General features: G+C 40.2%; 1 protein-coding gene across 1 annotated transcript in view; it reads left to right on the top strand.

Moving 5' to 3' along the window:
* Positions 1–7,441: 7,441 nt before the first annotated feature.
* Positions 7,442–24,731, top strand: part of FANCI (FA complementation group I) — a 74,453-nt gene continuing 57,163 nt past the window's right edge. Inside the window, exons 1-10 of the mRNA XM_012788882.3 lie at positions 7,442–7,589; positions 10,310–10,409; positions 16,415–16,487; positions 17,789–17,919; positions 18,328–18,484; positions 18,563–18,620; positions 20,357–20,398; positions 20,869–20,992; positions 21,433–21,518; positions 23,516–23,642. Coding sequence (XP_012644336.1) covers positions 10,329–10,409; positions 16,415–16,487; positions 17,789–17,919; positions 18,328–18,484; positions 18,563–18,620; positions 20,357–20,398; positions 20,869–20,992; positions 21,433–21,518; positions 23,516–23,642 — 879 coding nt within the window. The 5' untranslated portion in view covers positions 7,442–7,589; positions 10,310–10,328. The remainder of the gene's footprint in view (positions 7,590–10,309; positions 10,410–16,414; positions 16,488–17,788; positions 17,920–18,327; positions 18,485–18,562; positions 18,621–20,356; positions 20,399–20,868; positions 20,993–21,432; positions 21,519–23,515; positions 23,643–24,731) is intronic.

Here is a 24,731-nt window from a genome sequence, read left to right as displayed (position 1 = left end):
TGAGGTGAGTGAGTGTGAAGATTTGACGGTGGGGGCCGCGTGAAGCGGATCACACCTGTAATCCCAGCGCTTTGAGAGACCGAGGTGGGAGGATCGCTTGAGCCCAGTTCAAGACTAGCCCCGGCAACATAGCGAGACGCCGTCTCTACGAATAAATTTAATAATAATAAAACAAATTAGCTAGGTGTGGTGGCACGTGCCTGTAGTCCCAGCTACTTGGGAGGCTGAGGCAGGAGGATGGATTGAGCCCAGGAGTCTGAGGTTGCTGTGAGCTATGATGATACCACTGCACTCTACCCTGGGCAAAAAAGCAAGACCTTGTCAGAAAAAAAAAAAAAAAAAAGATTTGATGGTGGGGAGTAAAAGCGAGTTTCCTTCTGAAGGCACCTATTTTCTTCCTTTTTGTTTTGGCTAAGTACAAGTTGAAGTAATCTGCTTAAAGAAGGAGATAGAAAAGTTTGAAATAATCCTCAAAGAAAGGAAGGATAAACTTACTGGGGAAGATTATCTGGCAGCGGTGAAGGCCCCCTTGTGATGGGCGCGCCCACCTACACGGACACGAGACTCCTCCAGCACAACCCGCAGCCCAGGTCCAATAGCACCAACGAGGGGCCACGGCTGGCTTCATACAGGGTTAGGGTTGGCGGCATTGACAGGATGAAAGGAAAGGCAAAAATTGAGGATATTGGTAAAAATGTGATTTAAGTATTAGACCTTGGAATTAAAGATGAGGAGTTGGGGACAGTGATGATTAGAGAATAGTTGTGATGGAGAGTAAAAGGGATGTAAAGTAAAAAAAAGAAAAGAAAAAAGGAGAAAAGGATTAGAAAATAAGTTAGTGGGAATAATTGAGCAAGCACACTGGATAGTTGAGAGGTGGATGTTTGAGTAGTGATTCGGGAGGTGGCTTAGGATGTGACCAGGAGAGTGAGTGCTAAGGAGACATGGAAGTCATGGAGGTGGGGAGGGGGTGATTTAGGTGACAGCAGAAGAGGGGCAAAGTAGAAGGCAGTGAACAGGTATCCACCTGTCCTCGGGAAAGGGCAGAGATGGCCTCTCAAAGGCCCAGTTTGCTGATTATCTACAGACCACAGTAGTCTACCAGATTTGCACCTGGGCCGGTTTTTTTTTTTTTTTTTAGACTTTTTATTTTGACATAACATCAGATTTACAGAAAAGCTGCAAGAATAGTACAAAGAATTCCCCTATGCCCTTCACCTACATTTCACCACATTTGCTATATCATTCCCTCTCAATATATACATGTGTATTTTTCCTAAACCATTTTACGGTAATTTGCAGACATGATGCCCTTCTACTCCTAAATACTTCAGTGTAGATTTCCTAAAATCAAAGACATTCTCTTTGCTATGGTCTGCATGTTTGTGCCTATCCAAAATTCATATGTTGAAATCCTAACCCCCAAAGAGATGGTATTAAGAGATAGAGATTTTGGGAGGTGATTAATGGGACGAATGTCCTTATAATAGTGGCCCCAGAGAGCTGCCTTGCTCCTTTCGCCATATGAGGACACAGCCAGACAGTGCCATCTATGAGAAAGTGGCCTTCACCAGACACCGAATCTGCTGGCACCTTGATCTTGGACTTCCCAGCCTCCAGAACTGTGAAAAATACATTTCTGTTGTTTAGAAGCCACATGGTCTATGGTATTTTGTTATAGAAACCTGAAGGGACTGAGATACTCTTTTTTTCTTCATTTCTTTGGCACCAGGGTCTCACTCTGTTGTGCAGGCTAGAGTGCAGTGGCATCATTATAGCTCACAGCAACCTCAATTCCTAGGCTCAAGCAGTCCTCCCACCTCAGTCTCCTGAGTCGCTGGGACTACAGGTGGGTACCACCATGTCCTGCTAATTGGGACTAAGATACACTTAATTAACCACAGTACAATTATCAAAATCAGGAATTGAACATTAATACAAATGGATAATCAATCTATAGACCTTACTCAAATACCACTGATTTTAAGGGACTAGTTTTTAAGAATTACTTTTTTTTTTGAGACATAGTCTCACTCTGTTGCCCAGGCTAGAGTGCCATGGCTTCAGCCTAGCCACAGCAACCTCAAACTCCTGGGCTCAAGCAATCCTGCCTCAGCCTCCCGAGTAGCTGGGACTACAGGCATGTGCCACCATGCCCGGCTAATTGACACACACACACACACATATATATATTTTATAAAATATATATATTTTAGTTGTCTAGCTAATTTCTTTCTATTTTTTTAGTAGAGACGGGGTCTCGCTCTTGCTCAGGCTGGTCTCGAACTCCTGATCTCAAATGATTCTCTTGCCTCGGCCTCCCAGAGTACTGGGATTAAGGATTACTTTCTACCCTGCTGCGTCTCCTTTCTTCTTCCTCTCTTCCTGGCCTTTGAGGATAAGCAGATGGGGGATAGGGAGTTAATTTTTGTTTGTTTTGAACATTTTATTGTTAAACGATTGCAAATTCAAAGGGAGCTTCAAAGGTAGCAATATATTTTTAAGTCAAAATTTTGATTTTGAAATCTAGCATTTCATTGAGATGTTTAAACCCATGTTTTTCAAAGGCTGTATTCACGCTTTTGCATCCATTAACAAATATTTATGAAGCACTACTTTGTGCCAGGCACTTTTCTAGACACTGGAAATACAAACAGTTAGTAGTTAAACCTCTCCCTCAAATCCTACCAAATTGAAATTTCTTCAGGGTGGAGTCAACTAGTTCCCCTAAACAACCCTGCAAACTACCCAGGTAACATTGTGTTTGTCTGTTTTACCATCTTAGCCACTTTTAAGTGTACAGTTCAGTAATGTTAAGTATATTCACTTTGCTTTGCAACAGATCTTCAGAACTTTTTCATCTTGCAAAACTGAAATTCTGTATGCATTAAATGATAACCTCCCATTACCTGCCCCACCCCCTGATCAACATTCTACTTTCTGATTCCATAAATTTGCCTACTTTAGATACTTCATATAAGTGCAATAACATACAGTAATACTTGTTTTTTTGTGACTGGCTTATTTTACCTTAGCATAATGTCCTCAGGTTCATCCATATTGTAGCATGTACCAGAATTTCCTTCCTTTTTAAGCTAAACAATTTTCAATTGTATGTACTCAACACATTTTATTTATCCATTCATCTGTTGATGGACAGTTGTATTGTTTCTATCTTTTGGCTATTGTGATAATGCTGTGAACATGGATGTACAACGACCTCTCTGAGACCCTGCTTTCTTTTTTTGTTTGTTTGTTTTTTGAGATAGAGTCTCACTTTGTTGCCCAGGCTAGAGTGAGTGTCGTGGCATCAGCCTAGCTCACAGCAACCTCAATCTACTGGGCTCAAGTGATCCTACTGCCTCAGCCTCCCGAGTAGCTGGGACTACAGGCATGTGCCACCATGCCCAGCTAATTTTTTTTTTGTATATATATTTTTAGTTGGTCAATTACTTTCTTTCTATTTTTAGTAGAGATGGGGTCTTGCTCAGGCTGGTTTCGAACTCCTGACCTTGAGCAATCTGCCCGCCTCGACCCCCAGAATGAGAGACCCTGCTTTCAATTCTTTAGAATGTATACCCAATAGCAGGATTGCTAGAAGGAACTAACACTTTTAAGTCCTTCTATTTGTAGCTCTTTACACGTTACTTTGATTATTCTCTCAAACAGTGGTGCCCTTAAAACCAGGCACCTGGAGCTCTTGGGCTGGATAGTGCCTTATTGGTCCTCCTCTGGCCTTGATCCACCCCCAAACCCCCAGTCCAAGGATAAGAAGTCCACGGAGGCCGGGCGTGGGGGCTCACGCCTGTAATCCTAGCACTCTGAGAGGCCGAGGCGAGAGGATTGCTAGAGATCAGGAGTTCAAAACCAGCCTGAGCAAGAGCAAGATCCCGTCTCTACTATAAATAGAAAGAAATTAATTGGCCAACTAATATATATATATATAAAATTAGCCAGACACGGTGGCACATGCCTGTAGTCCCAGCTACTCGGGAGGCTGAGGCAGCAGAATTGCTGGAGCCCAGGAGTTTGAGGTTGCTGTGAGCTAGGCTGACTGCCAAGGCACCCACTCTAGCCTGGGCAACAAAGTGAGACTCTGTCTCAAAAAAAAAAAAAAGTCGTCCAAGGAACCTAGGGGATGCACTCACGTGCTCCCCCTTTAGACCATGTTCTAGGTACCTACTTAAAACATCTCCAAATTTGCTTCCAGGGCCTATGCAGGCCTCTTCCTAGGTCCACCCTCCCCAGAATGGACCTACTAGTGTGTACAGCCCTGGGCCCAAAGGATGGCCAAAGGGCAGCTTTGTGGGGAGGTGTGGTGTGGATCTTCAGTCTTGGTGTTCACGTGCAGGCATGTGAAGCCCCTCACACTGCAGGAGTGAATTGGGAATGGGTAACAGGCCTCCATTTGTACTTTTTCTCTACATTCCTACAAATATTAGTAGCTATAATTTTGTTAGATAAACATATACTATTGACAAGATCTGAAAGACATTTAATTCCACTACTGTAAACCTATTTTTCTTTTTCTTTTTTTTTTATAAATTAAATAAAAAAATCTTTACATTTTTTTTTCTTTTCTTCCCACCTTATAATAGCAATTGTGACCATAATAAACCTGTTTTTAACTGGCTGTATTTTCTAGAATCAGTATATCCCTAGCTTCCCAGTGTCTGAGTCTAGTTGGTAAACCAGATGGGTAAGATTTGCTGCTTAAGGAAGCCTATACCAGGGTGAAGAAAACTGTTATTAACCTAAATCTGTTGTTCTTTTCTTTTGAGACAGAGTCTCACTTTGTTGCCCAGGCTAGAGTGAGTGCCGTGGTGTCAACCTAGCTCACAGCAACCTCAATCTCCTGGGCTCAAGCGATCCTGCTGCCTCAGCCTCCCGAGTAGCTGGGACTACAGGCATGTGCCACCATGCCTGGATAATTTTTTGTATATTTATTTTTAGATGGTCAATTAATTTCTATTTTTGGTAGAGATGGGGTCTCGCTCAAGCTGGTTTCAAACTCCTGACCTCGATCTATCCACCTGCCTCGGCCTCCCAGAGTGCTAGGATTACAGGTATGAGCCACCGCACCCGGCCTGTTCTTTTCTTTCACACACCCAGGAATGCTAATGGAAAACACAGATGATACATTCATGCAACAAGGGGACGGGCCAGGCGTGGTGGCTCACGCCTGTAATCCTAGCACTTTGGGAGGCCAAGGCGGGCGGATTGCTCAAGGTCAGGAGTTCGAAACCAGCCTGAGCGAGACCCCGTCTCTACCAAAAAGTAGAAATAAATTAATTGACCAACTAAAAATATATATACAAAAAATTAGCCGGGCATGGTGGCGCATGCCTGTAGTCCCAGCTACTCAGGAGGCTGAGGCAGTAGGATCGCTGAGCCCTGGAGATTGAGATTGCTGTGAGCCAGGCTAACGCCACGGCACTCACTCTAGCCTGGGCAACAAAGTGAGACTCTGTCTCAAAAAAAAAAAACAAAAACAAAAACAAAAACAAAAAAATAAATAAATAAATAAATAAAAAACAAGGGGAGACAAGACCCCCAAATCATCAATGCCAGTGTGTAGACACACAGCCAGCTCCGTAAGTGCATCTGGGATGCACAAATGGAAGCTCAGAGAGGCCAATGAGCTTGTTTGAGCTACATAGACATCAGATGCACAGCTGAATCCCAGAAGCAGCCTGGGAGGGAGATTTTGTGGGGATATGAGGTCAAGTCATCTGTTTTTTTGGCAAGGCAAAGGATTCCTCTCAGGAATGATCTTCCACCTCAGCCACATATCACAGCTCAATATGGGGACAGAAATGTGGTAGAAGGAAAAAATCCTGAAGGGTCCATAAGCAAGGAGCAGGTCTAGACAGCTGAGAGGCATCATTCTCCCCCAACAGGTCTGTTTCTTCGAGAACTGGCAAGTAGACCCATCCCACCCCTGAGAGCTGGGAGTAAGTCCCGTGGGATCCTCAGATTTGGCAAGTCCAAATCTGAAGGCCTCATCATTACCCCCAAACATGGTGCTTTTTCTGGGCTTTCTCAGTTAACTAGTAGTGTCAACCCACCTTCAGCCCTACCCCAGTCAGTCAAGCGTGAACATTCCTCAACTCCTCCCACACCTCGTCTGATATGAACATTTGGGCTTCCTAAATCTCTACCTCCCAACCTCTTTCACGAGTGGTCCACTCCCTTCTGTCCCCACTCCTCTGTTTGGGCCACCACCACCTATCTCTGGGGCAACTTATACCCTCCTAAGGGTCCCTGCCTTCCGTGCCCCCCCACCCAGCTTGTTACCGAGCAACCAATGGGCTCGCTTCCTGATGTGCATAGAAGTCAATGCCATGGCACTAGTTTTTGAGAAAAGAAAGGCTTTATTGGAAGTCTACTGGCAAAGATATAGGAGACAACTCTCAAGTCTGTCTTGGTGAGAAGGGGCTGGGGCAGGTTTTATAGGCAGAGGATAATGAGGTGCTGCTGGGAGGTGTGATCCGCTGATCCCACGGAAGTGTGCCATGGGGTGATGCCAAGGCTTGCTTGTTAATTCAGTCCCCGTTCCTCCATGGGAGCACTTTGGTTCCACCTGTGGTTAACTTTTTAGTTCCAGCCTGCTTAAGGTCATTATTGGGCACATTTTGTTCATCTGGGCATGTTCAGGTTACATGACCTGCAACCCCCTGCAACCCAGGGGGCCCTGGCAACTGAAAAACCACCCACCATTTTATTACAGAAAGCTGAATCAGATTGGGCTGGTTCTGCTGTTGCAAGCTCTTTTCTTTTGAATAACCACAGTACTCACCTGCCAGAAATACCATTCGACAATGTGCATACAATCACAATCTTCCTTCCAGCGGTTCCCTCCTGCCCCCAGCATGAAAAGCACTTACAAGCCCCTGCTTTCCCACTCCCACCTAAGCCTTCACCTTCAGAAGAGACCAGGGGTTCTCTTGCTCTTTGGGTGTTCTCAGGCCCTTTGCACAAGCTGGTCCCTCAAGTTAAAATAGACTCTTGACCCACCCCTCCGTCGCTCCTCGCTCTTACCGCAGTTGTTCATTTATTTACTGGGTAAATATTTTGCCAGGCTATGCACCAAACACTGGGGTTACACGAGGGGAGAAAAAGAAAGCCCCCTAACCACACGGGGCTCACAGCTGAGGGGATACTGTCCCCTGGCACAGGGTAGACTATGAAATCGCCTCTGCCTTCCTGCCGCTTCCAGTGCAAAGACAAACGGGGCCATCCTCTGATTAGTCCTCTCCCACTGACGACTTCTTCGACTGGACACACGGAAGTGTCACCAGCCCGGACACCTAGCCGAGGACGCCTAGGCCACACCGCGCATGCTCACTCTGAAGTCCCCCCCCGCCCCCCACGAGTTCAGACAGCTAGAGCTCGGTTTCCCCCACGCCCTAATCCTTAATGGTACACCCCATCTGCGGGCGCCCGGACGGCGGAAATGAGCCGCGGGGGCGGGATCTGTTGCTTAGGGTGACGGAAGTGGAGTGACGTTCGCCGGAGCGGGCTTTTTGGAAGTTGGTGGCGGTGGTGAAACTGAGGTGTCTTTGCTGAGGGGCTTGCGCGTGGCGCAGGTGGGACTGGGCCCCTGGGAGGGAGCGGGTCTGTGAGGACGAGAGGGCTCCCGCTTCGACGTGGCGTTTTGGTATTTTCTGTGGCCTAGCAGGCGGGCGCGCCCCGCCGTCTCCCGCCGAGCGCCCGGGCTTTCGCAGTTCCGGCCTGCCGGCGCGCGCCCCGCTCGGAGCCCGCTCCTAAGGTTCAGCTCCTACTTCGAGAAATTTCTCTTAACTTTGTTTCGCGTGTGTAGCTCGGTCACAGCCCCCATCACCAGCTGCCTCGTTTTGCGCAGTTTCTGTATTTGGGTTCACGTCTTGTCCTCTGAAGAGCCCTGGGGGCGGGGAGAACGCGGCTTTTCACGTCGATGGGGCCTCACCGTTCTCGGGTCTTAACTTTACCTCTGGGGACTCTTGACAAGGCATCTACTGTGCCCACAGGGGCTTCACAGCCACCTGCCTGTTACCTCTCGTCTTAGGACGATTTTAGCAGATGTACCTGCTGGAAACAGATTGATTTAAACGCATTTCCCTTTGAAACTGCCCCTTCTGGCTGGACGCCTCTTTTGGTTGGTGTGCTCTGTTTGCATCCAGTAGTTAAGAGCCTGAGATCGAGTCTGGAGCTGGACAGACTTGGATTTCATTTCTCTCTCTGCCACTTACTATCCTTCTGCCGTTGGCCAAATCCCTTAATCTCAGAATTGCCAAAGTTCGTAATCCAAAATGGGGCTAATAACACCTGCGTGTATTAGGGTTGTGAGGATCAAATTAGTGAATTCGTGTAAAGTGCTGGGCTCAGTGTCTTGCCTATTGCAGCGGTTCAGTAATTCATTTGTTCAACAAATATTTGTTAGGTGCCTTGTGTGAGCTAGATACTACTGTGCTAAGTGTTGGAGGTACAGTGATAAAATCAGATGTGGTCTCTGCCCTCATGGAGTTTATAATCAAGTCTAGTGGGAGATACAGTCGTTAAACTAGTAATTTACACATGTCATATTAAAAATTGGCGCCAGTATGTACGAGTTAACTAGTGCCGTAAGAGATTGTTATAGGGAAGCATTTAACCTAGACTGAATTAATGAGGTGTGGATTGAGCTGAGATCTGAAGGATTTGTAGGAATTAACCGTAAAAGATTGGGGGAGCAGGGGATAGAAGAAGAGGTATTTACTTAAGTTCCAGATGGAAGATCATGTGGAAAGGCCAGTGACAGAAAGGACTTGGAGATTTAAAGGACTGAAAGCAGTTCAGTATGGCTGGAGTATAGTGTGATGAAGGGGAGTTAGGCCTGAGTCAGACCCTGCACAACTTTTTTATCCTGACTTCAGGATTTTGGACTGATAAGATGAAAGCAATGAAAAGCCACTTAAGGGCTTTAAGATGAGGATGGGGTGGAGGGAAGATAAGTCACGTAATCAGGCTGTGTTTCAAAAACATCACTTTAGTTGCTGTGTAGACGGGGGACAAGTTAAAGTATTGTAGTTCAGGCAAGAGATGATAGTGGCTTTGGAGCAATGTGGCAGTAGTGGAGATGGAGAGAAGTAGATTCGAGAGATGTTTATAGTAGGTAACATTGACAGGACTTGATAATGGATGTGGGGAAAGGCAAAATTAAGAATGTTGCCCATGTTTCTGGTTTGAGCGGCTGAGTGGATGATGGTAGATTATGGAGATGGGAAACAGGAGGAAGAAGAGGAGGAGCAGGTTTTCTTTCTACTAGTTTGCATTTCCCCTTCTATTTCCATAGCTACTCACTAAATCTTATCTATTTTATATGCCTCCATTTCCTTCCTTTCTATTTCCCAGAGTCACCGCCCTAGTATAGGTCTTAATCACTACCACTATAATAACCTCCAGTGTTCTCTTAGTCTTAGTTTCTTCTTATTCCCTTTCCACTTTAATCTGCATAGTGATGTAGATTTGGTTTCCTCAAATGCTCTTTTAATCTTGTCAGATAGTATTGCTCAAATTTTTGATGGTTCTCATTTATAGGATAAAAATCTGAATTCCTTACCCTAGTATGATCTCACACAGTTTGTTTCCAGCCTGTCTTTCTAGCCTTTCTACTCACTGCTCTTCCTATTTGAATGCTCTACCTTAGTCAATCTATTCATTTTCCCCAAATAAGTTTTTCATTTCACAGATTAATGCCTTTGTTCGTGATACCTGCCTTCCCAATAATGTATAATGTATGCCATCTCATTGTCTTGACTATCTAAATTTAATCTGTAAGCTCCAATTCAAGCATTCCTCTGCTGGGAAGTCTTGACATTTAAGTACACAATTATGTCTTTAGTGTTGTTAACTTCTCTCTTGTTTTTAAAGCATTTGATTGGCACTTAGCATTTACAGTGCTATTGGTTTTTTCCCTTTATTTATCAAATACTTATTACATGTTTATAATAAAAAATGTAATATATTTCTATATATATTTATAGTGTATTGTGTATTTGATATCCCATTAAATGACAGCTTTGTTCTAGGCAGTATGCTGATAACAAGTGTGGGCAAAAATTATGAAACCACTTGATTAGAATATAGGTTCCTAATACAGAAATTCCAGGCAATTTTTGAGATTATTATGGTTAAGAATCACCTACTTGTACTAGTCAGTAGTCCTTAATCTATTGAGCACTCACTGTGTAATAGGTATGAAATATTCAGTTAACAGGGAAGGGGATAAAATAATCAAGCTTATTTACTTCTGGAAGCTTCATCCAGCTTTGACATTTTTCCCTTACAGTTCCCTGATACGAGCAACAATGGACCAAAAAATTTTATCTCTAGCAGCAGAAAAAACAGACAAACTGCAAGACTTTCTTCAAACCCTAAAAGAAGATGATGTGAGTATTAGGAAGCATGTTCTGCTAAAAGTAAATGTCAAGCATGATGACAAATCTAAATGGCATGTGAGAAAGAAAAATTATTCTGCCACTTCTCTATTCCCTATTCATCTTAGGGAGAATAAATCCCTAATTGTTATTAAATAAATCAAAAGGATTTACTTGATAACAATTCATAGATGTAAATAAATTGGGGGTTGGGGAGAGATGTGAAAAATGGATAACTTAAGGGCATTTGGGACCAAATTCAAATCTGAAATAGCCTAAGAATAAAATGCTTTTACAGCTGCATATGTAACAGCAAATTAGTATGCTTCTATAGTTCTTACAACAATACTATTTGAAGACAATATCTAGACTGTAGTTATTGATGTGAGATGTTAGTTTTGCTTATTGATGCTTCTTTATATGTTTTCTTAAATTTATAAACAGGAAAATATTTTGAAATTATTTGTAAAAGAGAAAATTAATGCCTATGTTTTCACTGTAAGAAGTATATGATTATAAAATGGGATAGTAATTACCTTGTATGTTAGGCTGTTTATTCTTCCTAATCTTTTTTTTTAATTATTTTTTGTAATTCACTTTACTTTTATTTTCTTCCCTTACGAACATAGATGCATCTTCCTAATCTTATTACCTGATAATACTGCTCCTTTTTCCATAATCAGTGATCTCAGCCTATTCAGATCCGTGCCTGGAAAAGAATCCCTTTTCAAGAATAACCTTAAACATTAATATATGTATTAATATAAACAAGTTAAGATGTTGAACATTATTTATTTATTTATTTATTTATTTATTTTTGAGACAGAGTCTCACTCTGTCGCCGGAGCTAGAGTGCCATAAATGGCATCAGCCTTGCTCACAGCAACCTCAAACTCCTGGGCTCAAGCAATCCTGCTGCCTCAGCCTCCCAAGTAGCTGGGACTACAGGCATGTGCTACCATGCCTGGCTAATTTTTTCTATATATTTTTAGTTGGCCAATTAATTTCTTTCTATTTTTAGTAGATACGGGGGCTTGCTCTTGCTCAGGCTGGTTTCGAACTCCTGACTTTGAGCGATCCGCCCACCTCGGCCTCCCAGAGTGCTAGGATTACAGGCGTGAGCCACCCCGCTTGGGCGCGTTATGTTTTTTAAGGGAATTTTTATGTGCTAGTCTTTTAGTCATTGAAGCAAGGTACATCTTAGTCTCTGTTATCTGACATACTAACTAGGAATTGATATAGGGATGCTCTTTGATTTATTTTTTGCTTTTAAATTATCCAGGATTGCTTTTGTAGTAGTTTTTTTGAGACGGTGTATCTTATGAGTTGCAACTTGAATCATTCTATAGACAAGATTTGATTAAAACCAGCATTCGAATTATTTATTTATTTATTTAGAAGTTATATTTTACCTGCTTCCAAGAGGAATTTGTGGAAGCTTTAACATTATATATACTATAAGATAAGCAAAAATAAGAACTAGAACAAAATCAATGATGTTTATGGATACTATGAATTACTTCACTGATCCTTACTCATCACAAAGAGAATCTTCATCTCGGGTTTTTTGAGGATAAAATGAGATCATGTAAAGGATCTAACATCTGATAGGCACTCAATAAACATCCCATAGACGTTGAGCAAATGTTAGAAAAGTTCTTCCAGCTCTTCCTGGTTTTAAGTCCCTTCACTAACATGGTCTTGTTCCTGTGAATACTTCTTTTTTGTCACCATTTCTCTTAAAAGTTACACACCTCAAATTGAACATGGGGCTCCAGATATGTTCTATCACTAGGGTAGAATGATACTAATATTTCCCTCATTCTTTTGTGAATGAAGAATTAACTTTGGCAGCAATATCTTACTATATCAATGGATGATAAATCTAGGGGAGTTTTAAGAACATTGGTACAAAACTGTTAATGAAACTAAAGATCCTATTCTAACTATTTCCAGTAGTCTTTCCACTAATGTCCCTTTTTTATGTTCCAGGATCCCACTCAGTATCTTCCTACATTGTTCTTAGTTGTCATTTTCCACTGATTTCCTGCAATCTGTAACAATTTTCTTTCCTTGTCCTGCTAGATCTTCCTAGACCTAAAGAGTATTGATCAGTTATTTTGCTGAACGTGTCTCAATTGGGGCCTGTTTGATGATGTCTCATGCTTGAACCGAGGTCACATACCCCTAGCAAAAAGATCACAAAAATGGTACCATGCCCTTCTCAGTGTATCACATCACTGGACTCATGATGTCAGTGTCATTCCTGGCGATACTGACTTTGATACTGGCAACAGTGATTTCCACTGGGCTTTTCCATTATACAGGGAGTAAATTGGATGAGAAGCAAGATATTTACATGGTCTTAAATGTCTCCCTACAAATTGCTTACTGGTTGCAAAGGGAGGAGGAAAAGTAATTAGAACATGGAAAAATGAGGCAACACACTTGTCTGGGTGATTAGAATTAATATCACCAATGAGGGATTGGTGGACATCATGTGTCTCCAGATGTGATACTCAGAGAAGGAAACAGATTCACCTGTGTATGTCTGAGACTGCATAAACTCAGTTTAACCACAAGGAAGCATCAGATAACACAAAATGAGGAATGTTCTATTTTTTTTAAAATCCATATTTGGATTGTGCTATTAATTTGATATTTCCAGTCTAGCAACTAATAGAAAAATTTTTAAGGCTTCTAAAAGAAGGATACTTAATCTTAGTTAGTCTATTTCTAAGATTATGTTGTTGTTTTTGAGACAGTCTCAAACGGGCGTGATGGCTCACACCTATAATCTAGCTCTCTAGGAGGTCGGGGGAGGAGGACTGCTTGAGGTCAGGAGTTCAAGACCAGCCTGAACAAAAGCTAGATGCCATCTCTACCAAAAATAGAAAAAATTAGCTGGATGTCATGGCATGCGCCTATAGTCTCAGCTCCTCAGGAGGCTGAGGCAGGTGGATTGCTTGAGCCCAGGAGTTTGAAGTTGTGGTAAGCTGTGATGACACCACTGCACTCTAGCCAGGGTGACAGAGTGAGACTCTTTCTCAAAAAAAAGAAAAGTCTCACCGTGTCTTCCTGGGTTATGTGCACTGGTGTTATAGCCCACTGAGCAACCATGCCTGGCTTATTTCTAAGTTTTAAAATGCAGTAAAAAGCATAACTAAGGTCAGAGAGGAAAACTAAAGATCACATAAGTAGAGAGCGGAGGAAGGGAAGTAGAGAACAGAGGAAACAGAACATTTCTTGAGCACCTATTGTATGTTAGGCACTGTGCAAGGTCCTGTACCCATCATCTCAGTCCTTTGAGGTGGGGAAGTGGACACACATAATAGATTAAATAACTTATCTGGGATTATATAGCTAGTAAATGTCATAGCCAGGATTCACATCCAGGTCTTCTGATTTTGGTCCAGCTTTTTCCCCCCCTCCCATGCCCCCCTCTTCTATAGAAACTTAACATTTTCAAAAAGAATCAGTTTTTCAACCTTGGCACTGCTTATATTTGGTATTGGTAATTCTTTGTTGTAGTGGATTCTCCTGTGTACTGCAGAATGTTTATAGTAGCATCTCTGACCTCTACCCACTAGATTCTAGTAGCACCCTTCCAGTCATGACAGCCAGATTCGTCTCGAGACATTGTCCAGTGTCCCCTTGGGGACGAAAATCACCCCCAGTTGAGAACCACTGCTCTAAGGGTGTTATATCAAGTTGGAGGGTATAGGCAAGAGCACTCAGATACTTCCTTATTATATATTTAAGAAGGGAGAGATGGACTCCAGTTAGAAAGAACAAGCTCATGTAGCTGTGGATGAGATCAAATTATTGTTTTATTTGTCTTGGCTTTTGTGATACTTACTCTCTCTGGATTGTCTTCGCATATAATTGACCTCACCTGTTTAGTCATCTTTACTGGTGCCTGCTTCTCTTTTTAATGACTGATTATTGGTGTTTCTCTTCGCTTTTCTTTCTCTTCCTGGATGGTCTCATGTGTTTCCATCGATGCTTTACTTTGGCATATCTTGTCTGCTTGGCATGTCCACTTGGATATCTCAGCATTCTGAGCCCCATAGCACACCTGCTGAATCAGAAATTATGGGTAGAGCCCAGCAATCTGTTTTAGAAAGCTTTCAAGGTGAATGATTTAGATGCTTGCTTAATCCCAAATTTTTACCATGTCAATGGATGGTGCCACCATCCACCCAGTTAGTTGCTTAAGCCAGAAATTTAGGAATACTTATTAATTTCTTCTTTTTCTTCATCATTATACCCCCTTCACTTCCAAACTATGAGGCATTTCTATTCCTAGCTCTCAAATATATCTTGAATCAACTTGGCAGGGGTGTGTATGGGGGGAACAGGGCATTGCTTTATTGCCCAAGCTGGAGTGCAGAGTGCAATCTTAGCTCACTACAATCCTGAGTTCCTGGGCTCAAGCGAGCCTCTTAAGTAGCTGGGACTATAGGCATGCATCACCACACCCAGCTAATTTTTAAATTTTTTGTAGAAATGAGGTCTTGCTTTGCTGTTTAAGTTGGTTGGTTTGGAACTGCTGGCCTCAAGCAATCCCACTGCAGCCTCCCAAAGTGTTGGGATTACAGGCGTGAGTCACTGCATGCTGGCAGAATCTACTTTTCTAGCTTTTCTTCTAGTGGAATCTATCTACTATTTCTAGCTCTCAAATATATTTTGAATCTATCTATTTTTCTTCATCTTCTGTATTAGCATGCTAAGCTGCTGTTACAAGGCACCACAGACAAAGTAGCTTAAATAAGAGCAATTTATTGTTTCACAGTTCTGGAGATTAGAAGTTGAAGGTCAAGGTGTTGGCAGGGTTGGTTCCTTCTGAGGGCTGTGAGAATCTGCTCTGTGCCCCTCACCTATCAGGTGGTTTGCTTCAATCTTCGGTATTCCTTGGCTTGTACCACCTGCTGTCTGCTTTCATCTTGATATGCCATTCTTTTTGTGCGGGTGTCTATGTCCAGATTTCCCCCTTTTATAATGGCATCAGTCTTATTGGATCAGGCCCACCCTAGTGGCCTCACCTAATTACATCTGCAACAACCCAATTTCCAGATAAGGTCACATCTGTAGGTACTAGGGGTTAGTAACTTAATATGCAAAATTTGGGTGTGGGAGAGACACAGTTTAACCCATAACATCTCCCCTGCTATCACTTTGGTCTAGGCCACTATCATTTCTAGTTTGAACACAGTTTTCAGTTTTAAATCCCCGACAACCCATTCTCTACATAAGGAGCAAGAATGATTTTTTTAAAAAAACCTATCACTGTTTTTTTCTTTGTAGTAGCTTCTATTCCACTTAGACAAAAGCTGAGCTTTCTACAATGGCCTTACAAGATTCTTCATGATCTGGTCCTTACCCATGCCTCCAAACTCATATTCTGCTACTCATTTCCTTACTACTCTCTAGCCATATTGGTCTATTGGTCTTTTTCCTTTCCAAGTCCTTAGCCTCAAATATGCTTTTTCAGGGCCTTTGCACATGATGATTTCTCTATGTGAAATACCCTTTCCTCCCTTTGCATAACTAGCTCTTTCTTATCCTCCTGGTTTCTGCTTAAATATGTACCTCAGAGAAGCATTCCCTTATTACCCTAGCTAAAGTTGCCTTTCTTTTCTCAATTATTGTCTATCTCAGCCTGTTATTTGTTTCCTTTACAATTTTTTTTCTGTCACCTGTTCTCCTCCAACTCTTTCCATGTCTATCTTATTTATCCTTATATTGAGCCTCAGGAAAAAAACATGCTCAAAAAGTATTTGAATGAATGTGTATCCCAAAAATATAGCACATACGTTTATAGAATGAATGTATGAGTAGATTTTAGTCTTGACAGTCCAGCATCATATTAAAATCTACCCTGCTCCATCTGAATAAAAATTATGTCTCTAAATGATTTGAACCTAAAAAAGGAATGCCTTTTCATGTTGAGGTCATTGGAGTTTAGGTCATTGGAGTAGAGGAGTGTTTGTAACTTTTTCTTTCTGTGATTGCAGTTGACTAATCTCCTTCAGAATCAAGCAGTGAAAGGAAAAGCTGCTGGAGCACTCCTGAGAGCCATCTTCAAAGGTAATAATTAATGTTACTTCTATCTCCCTGAGTTCATTGGTAGGTTTGTTTACTTTGGGCCTATGGCCCTATGTTGCTACTTTTCTTAGTGTTTGAAGCACCAATGGTATATTTTCTGTGTTTTGGGGATTCTACAGAATTAACTAAATCATCACTCTCCTATCTAGTGGACTTAAATAATTTTACTGAAGCGAGTTGAAGTGCTACCTGAGATTGTATTGCTGATTTGGGGGTCTGTAAAAAATGTACTTTCCATAAAATTTGCTTCAGTTTGCTTGTGCTTTTAAAATTGTGGAGAAGAGCAATGTTTAGTACTTAATCTATGCTTAACAAGGGGCTAGGGAGCTCTGGGCTTTAATGAAATGGAATGTCTTAGGTGCCTTATATAGAGATTCTTAATTCCTTGTGAGGGACACTTGTTTTTCTACCTTAAATAAGGACCAGTCTGTGTTGCAGATTGTGACTCTCAGTGGTTTTATAAATTCTTATAGGATAAAACTGTACAAGGCAAACATTAAAAGTGGCTTTGGATTCTTACCGGGTATGTTAACTTGATTTATTTTTCCCCTCCCAAGTAAATGGAGTCGTTGCTGCAAGGGTACGAAAACATGTCTTCCTATTCATAAAAGAACTTTCAAAATTGGTTGAGTCAACCTTTATGAAAACTTGCTGAATATTTTGTGAAAATATTAGTGAAAAGGAAATAATGAAAGATGAGCAGCACCTGCTTATATACGCTCTCAAGTGGAAGAAATGAGTAGTTTTTTTGTTTTGTTTTTTTTTGAGACAGCATCTCTGTTGCCAGGGCTAGAGTGCCATGGTGTCAGCCTAGCTCACAGCGACCTCAAACTCTTGGGCTTAAGCAATCCTTCTGCCTCAGCCTCCCGAGTAGCTGGGACTACAAGCATGCACCACCATGCCTGGCTAAATTTTTCTGTATATTTTTAGTTGTCCAGCTAATTTCTAATTTTAGTAGAGATGGAGTCTTGCTCTTGCTCAGGCTGCTCTCAAACTCCTGAGCTCAAACAGTCCTCCCGCTTTGGCCTTCCAGAGTGCTAGGATTACAGGTGTGAGCCACTATGCCCAGCCTAAATCAAGCACTTTTTCAAAGCTCCTAAATGTTGCTATTCTAAACACTGTAGTAACCAAAAGTTTGATAATTCCATATTTCCCCCTGCCTTTGATATAGTAGTAATTCTATTTTTTTTTATTAAACTACAAACCTGTTTATCTTTCCTATTTACACTTCAACATTGTAAGACTTCTTCTTTGTTTCTGTACCACCTGTTTAAAATAATAAGGTTCCCCCTGCTCTGAAGAAGCTGGAACTCTTAGGAGACGTAAGATATACACTTGTTGTATCCAGTTGGTGGAATCAGGGGATTTGCGGAAAGAAGTAGCATCTGAGATCATAGGATTACTAATGTTAGAGGTAAGATGGAAGACAAAACTCTTTTTTGTTTGGGGGTGGGTTTTTTGTTTGTTTGTTTGTAATTTGTTGAGGGAAGAAAAACTTAAGTGCTGTTATTAAAAAACAAAAAAAGTTGATGAAAGGGCAATAAACCACCTTGATGCATACATTACATTTCTGGTGCTATTGACATATCTCTTTGAAGAGGTGGCATATTTGAAAACATTAGGGAACTGATGGAAGACTCCAACCTTTGAAACGCTTTACAGTTATAAGTGTCAGAACAAAATGATTCCATGAATCCTTTATAGGACCATTTCTGGGGCTCGATATCAATTCAGTTATTATAGCTAAAGACTTTATTTCTTGGAAGGAAATATTAAACATCGGATTTCTGCTTAAGATTTTCTTTATCCCGTGAACTTTTAGGCTCACCATTTTCCAGGACCATTATTGGTTGAATTAGCCAATGAGTTTGTTAGTGCTGTCAGAGAAGGCAGTCTAGTAAATGGAAAATCTCTGGAGTTATTGCCTATTATTCTCACTGCCTTGACTACCAAAAAGGGAAATATGGCTTATGGAAAAGGTAATTTTCTCCCAATTTTAGTGGTTTTGTCTCTATTCACATAGTCAAATTATTTCTCAGTGTGTTTTGCATTTCCAGGTGAACTGAGTGGGGAAGAATGTAAGAAGCAGTTGATTAACACCCTCTGTTCTGGCAGGTGAGTCTTTCTCATTAATGTGTAGAACTTTCTCAGGACTACAGGTAGCCAGGAAAAGAACACCATTTATTCCAGGAATTTATAGCTATAAAGGTTTTAGTCCATTTTTTTCTTGTTTATAATATACCACTATAAAACCATTTAGTCTGTAATGAATTTTTGAGAAAGATGATTTACTGTATTCTCTGCTCTAAGACTGTGTGTATAGTTTGTGTTTACTTGACTATCCTTAACATAGCCATTTAGTCCTCTAAGTATTATTTGTAGTCCCAAGGTCCTAAGGCTAGAGAAGTCACCTGCTGCTATATCTTTTATATTTTTTTAAGGGAGTGGAATATACAAATCATATTTGTATTCTTTAACCAGTAATTGTATATCTGGGAATCTACTCTAAAGAAAGACTCCAACATACAAAAAACCCTAATCTATGAACATGTTCAGCATATAAATTTGTAACCAATGGAAGCATATAGTAATAGAGACATGTAAGTTATGGTATGTAAATTAAGGTAGAATCACTCCATGAAATTTATACCCATTAAGAATGAAATATATTAAGATATAGGCCAGGCACGGTGGCTCATGCCTGTAATCCTAGCACTTTGGGAGGCTAAGGCAGGAGGATTGCTTGAGGTCAGGAGTTTGAAACCAGCCTGAGCAAGAGTGAGACCCCCTCTCTACTATAAATAGAAATTAATTGGCCAACTAATATATATAGGAAAAATTAGCCGGACATGGTGGTGCATGCCTGTAGTCCCAGCTACTCAGGAGGCTGAGGCAGAAGGATCGCTTGAGCCCAGGAGTTTGAGGTTGCTGTGAGGTAGGCTGATGCCACAGTACTCACTCTAGCCTGGCCAACAAAGTGAGACTCTGTCTCAAAAAAAAAAAAAGAATGAAATATATTAAGATATACATTAAAGATGAAAAATCCTTATTATGTATAGTCAATAATATAAAGAGAATGCTAACTTACACAATACTATTGATTACACTCGGGTATGTTAAAAAGAACAAGGGAATACCCAAGATTATTTAAACCACAGGTAATAATAGCTTTTATGTTTCCTTACATAAGATCCTTTACATAAATTATCTTAAGCATGTATCAGAACGTGTATGTTTATTTATTTGTTTGATTTTAATTATGCACACGTTTATTCAAAATATGTTGTAATTTACCTTGCATTTTTTATTTAACACATCTGGTTCACGTCAGCATATATAATTCTAAGTTGTAGTATTCTATTATTTGGCCAATCTCCATTTGTTGTATTATTTGGTTGTTTCCAGTTTTTTGCTATTACAAAAAGTGTTTTAATGACTGTCTTTATATCTAGATTGTCTATATATCTAGATTACTTTTTACAAACATTTACAAGAATATATTTCAAATAGTAAACTGGGTAGGTATGTGGTTATTTGCATTTTTAAAGTTGGTAAGTTTAGCTAACTTGTCGTGTACTCCCCCAAAGGGGGAGTGTTTGTTTCTCAAGAATGTTTGTTTCTCACAATCTCACCAGCACTGAATATCATCAGACTTCTTGATTTTGCCTATCTGATAGGTTAAAAACTGCTATTTCATTATTTTAAATTATATTTCTTTGATCTTGTTTCCCAGTATTACAAAATCAAACTTGAAACGGCACTATTTTTTCCTCCTCATTAATTTTACAGTTATATGTAAATAAGTTAAAATGAAAGGAACTTTTATGTTCTTTGTCATTTTCTTTAAACAGATGGGACCAGCAATATGTAATCCAACTCACCTCCATGTTCAAGTAAGCATCATTTTTCCCTTTTCTTTTTATACCTTGTTGTGTGAACTTACCTGCTAGAAATTGAAATATAGCAAACTCAAACACCAGTTCCTCCTGAATAAGAGTATTAGAACATCTGTTTTCTGTCACAAATTCCCTCCCCATCCCCATCTCCTTTTTGGCTTTATTTATTTATTTAACATACAACTTTATGATTTTTTTTCAAGATGCCTTTGAACATGATTTATTTAAAATACAACTTTATGATTTTTTTTCAAGATGCCTTTAAGGTTACCGGTTAAAGATTCTTCATTAGTGAAAAATCAAAAGGGGCAGTTATAATAGTCTATTTTCTCTTTAATTCCCTGCTCCCAAATTTTGTTTCTTAAAATATGTTTAATGGAATTTAACCATTATAATGCTCTGAATTAAATTTCTGAAAGTAAGACAATTAGGCTGTAGTTGCAGCCTTTAGAATCTTTGATCCACAGGGATGTTCCTCTGACTGCAGAAGAGGTGGAATTTGTGGTGGAAAAGGTGTTGAGGATGTTCTCCAAGGTGAATCTTCAAGAAATACCACCTTTGGTCTATCAGCTTCTGGTTCTCTCTTCAAAGGTATAAATAAAGAAGTATTTCTCTTTGATTTTTGGTGGTATGATGAGTTATGGACATTCAGCATATTTATATTTTTGGTTTACCTATTAGGATAGAGATGCTTTCATTTCATGTATAAAGATTTGGAATAATAAAAAGGCCATACTCCTCAGCTAAAGAAAACATACATTATCTCTTGTATTACTACATTTTCTTTGTGGTAGTAAACAGGATAAAGATCTCAGCAAGGGTAGACTATAAACCCCTTAAAGTCTGACAGTAAAGAGGTATTTCAAACCCTGTTTCAACATGAAAGTTGAAACATTCTCAGTTTGACTCTAGGTTGTAGCTTTCATGACAAAATTGTACTTGAGAATTCTTTAGGCTACAAAATGCTTTAAATTCAATTTGGTTATTTTGCCTTTTAATTGGGTGTCCTTACCTATTTTGTGTTCTTTCAGGGAAGCAGAAAGAGTGTTTTGGAAGGGATCATAGCCTTCTTCAATGAGCTAGATAAGCAGCACGCTGAGGAACAAAGTGGTGATGAGTGAGTAATATAGTGTATAAATAAACATCATTTTTACAAATTTGTCTACTCACTGTGCATTATAGTTACTTCCTTATCTTCTCTTTCACCCCCTACCTTCACCTCAGCACAGAACTTTGCTAATCTTCTCCTAGCTTAGTAATAAAGTTAAGAGACTACAGCCTTTTCAGCTGTTTTGTTTGCATTTTAGGAAAATAGCAATACTTGTCCTGTAAGTTACAGATTTAAAACCTATTTATTAAGTGTCTGCTCTCTGGTAGGAACTATTTAGCCTTGGGGCTATAATGGTGAACCAATCACACAATGTCCCTACTCTATTTTGGTGAGAAAAAAAATAACAAGAAAAGCGTTAGATTGGAAAGCGTTATGCAGGTAATTCAAATGGATGGCGTGACAGTGATTCCACAGCTATGTTAGATGGGTGGGGTCTGGGAAAACCTCTTTGAGAAGGTGCTATTTAACTGAAGCTTGAATGGTAAAAGCCATAATATATAGATCAGATAAAGAACATTTTCAGGTAGGGAAATAATAGTACAAAGGCAGAGCACAGTGTAGCATGTCTGAGAGAGAGGATATTTTTTTTAAGTAAACATTCATAGAGTGCTTATTCATAAAGTGCTGTTCTAAGCACTTTAAACCTCACAACCCTATTTTGCCTCTATTTTATGGATGTGAAAACCAAGAGACAGAGAAATTAAGGAATTTCCCAAGATTAGATAGCCAGAAAGTGGTGGAGCTGAGATTTGAATGCAGGCAGTTTGGCTGGCTGCAGAGTTCATGCTGTTAACCCTAGTGCAGCCTATTGCTTCGAATCTAAATAGCTCCTAGTTACTTGGTTTAAACAATTGATTAGAAGGTCATCTTAGATGCTGAGTTAGAAAAAGCTGACAGAGAAGCAGTTTTTGGAAAAAATGAATTCAGTTTTTTTTTTTGAGACAGAGTCTCACTCTGTTGCCCAGGCTAGAGTGCCATGGCGTTAGCCTAGCTCACAGCAACCTCAAACTCCTGGGCTCAAGCAGTCCTCCTGCCTCAGCCTCCCAGGTAGCTGGAACTATAGGCATGCACCACCATGCCTGGCTAATTTTATTTATATATATATGTGTGTGTGTGTGTGTGTGTGTGTGTGTGTATATATATATACACACACACATAATATACATATATATATACATACATACATACATATATATGTATATATTAGTTGTCCAGCTAATTTATTTGTATTTTTTTAGTAGAGACGGGGTCTCACCCTCTTGCTCAGGCTGGTCTTGAACTCCTGAGCTCAAACGACCTGCCTGCCTCGGCCTCCCAGAGTACTAGGATTACAGGCATGAGCCACCACGCTGGCCTTGAGTTCAGTTTTGACATTAGGTACAAGATGTATATTAGCAACCCATTAGGTGCTGTTGAGCAGGTAGTCTGAAGTTGTAGGGGGAGGCCTGACCTAGAGATATAGATTGGAAGGAACTAATGCCATGGAACTGGATGGGATTGTCTAGGAAAAGCATGAAGAAAAAGAGACCCAAGACTGAGCTCAGAGGCATTCCACCATTTTACTGTCAAGTAATAGGGAAGGATAAGCCAGAAAAAAAAAAATTGAGAAGAGGCCAGTGGCAGTGCCCTGGAAGCTAAGAGAAGAAAGTATTTCAAGAAAGAAATGGCTAATTGTGTGTCAGTTTTGGTAATGTGGAGGTCATTTGTGACCCTTACAAGAATAGACTAATGCCATGGGGGGAAGGGTAATAAGAGGATAGAAGCCTGATTGAATTAGATTGGACTGGGAAGAGACTATGAGATAATGAAGTGGAATTGACCATAGATAATTATTTCATGAAATTTTGTTATAAAAAGGAGCAGAGAATGGGGCAATAAGATTTCTACTTAACTCCTCTAGTGAATATATGGGTTCAGTTTGAGTCAGTCTACTTGTTCATCGCAGCACCTGCACTTGTCTCTCATTAGAATGATAGCTCTTACCTTTCTATTGAATCTTTTAGGTTATTGGATCTTGTTACTGTGCCATCAGGTGAACTTCGTCATGTGGAAGGCACCATCATTCTACACTTTGTGTTTGCCATCAAATTGGACCATGAACTAGGCAGAGAACTCCTGAAACATTTAAAGGTAGCACCAAACTCTTAAGGTGATCCTAGGTCTCTTTATGAAATGGGAATGTTTGAACTTTTATGCCAGTTATGACAGGAAACAGAAATATTATAGAATGACCTTGGGTCTAGAGGATCTCTTTTTTAACTTTGAAAGTACAAAATATATGATGTCAGTACACATATAGCCAGGAAGTCTCAGGATGTTCTATTTTTAGAGCCTCTCCTTAAATATTCTAGTGCAAAAAGAAAGGAAAACAAAAGCTGAGGACTATTCAGCAGGAAACTAAAAATTTAATTTTAACTCTATCTTATGTGGCCTTTGACCTTGGCCTCTACTTCCCCATTTATGAATTAGGATATTATTTCTAGTAGTATATTACAGAGTTTTGTGACACTAAGTCATTCATCATTAAATATTGGTAAAGTAGTAAAATAAAAATTAGAAGTGTTTTGAACTCTTTTAAAGTAGTATACATATGTATATTTTCCTTCAACTTTTAATCTTGGAAATTTTAACCCATAGAAAAGTTAAAACACTATAGCACAATGGACACCCCTATTTCCTTCACCTATATTCACCAGTTATTAAACACTTTGCTACATTTGCCTTCTCTTGCTTTTTCTCGCTTACATTATTTTTTCTGGAACCATTTCAAAGTAAGTTGTAGAAAACATACCACTCCAATGCCTGAATATTTCAGCATCCATCTCCTAAGTATAAGAACATAGTACCACAATATCATCATCACAGGCAGGAAGATTAACAATAATTTCACAGTATCGTTTAATTTATAGTCCCTATTCAAATTTTCCCAGTTGTCTCCAAAATGTCTTACATAGCTTCCCCTACCCCCGACTCCAGGATCTAATCAGGCTTCCTGCATTGCATTTGGTTGTTACGTCTCTAGTATCTTTTGATTGATATTTTTGAAGCGTCAGCTCGCTTGTGTAATATCCCACATTATTGGATTAATCTGATTGATTCCTCATGATTAGGTTCAAGTTAAACATTTTTGGCAAGAATACTTTGTAAGTGATGTATACTTCTCTTGCAAGGTCAGCAAACTTCCTGTAAAGGCCCAGATACTAAGTGTTTTAGTCTTTG

This window comes from Microcebus murinus, chromosome 7, assembly GCF_040939455.1.
Source record: "Microcebus murinus isolate Inina chromosome 7, M.murinus_Inina_mat1.0, whole genome shotgun sequence".
In the NCBI taxonomy this organism is placed as follows: Eukaryota; Metazoa; Chordata; class Mammalia; order Primates; family Cheirogaleidae; genus Microcebus; species Microcebus murinus.
Note: the sequence above shows the minus strand (reverse complement) of the source record. Positions and strands in the feature narration are given on the sequence as shown.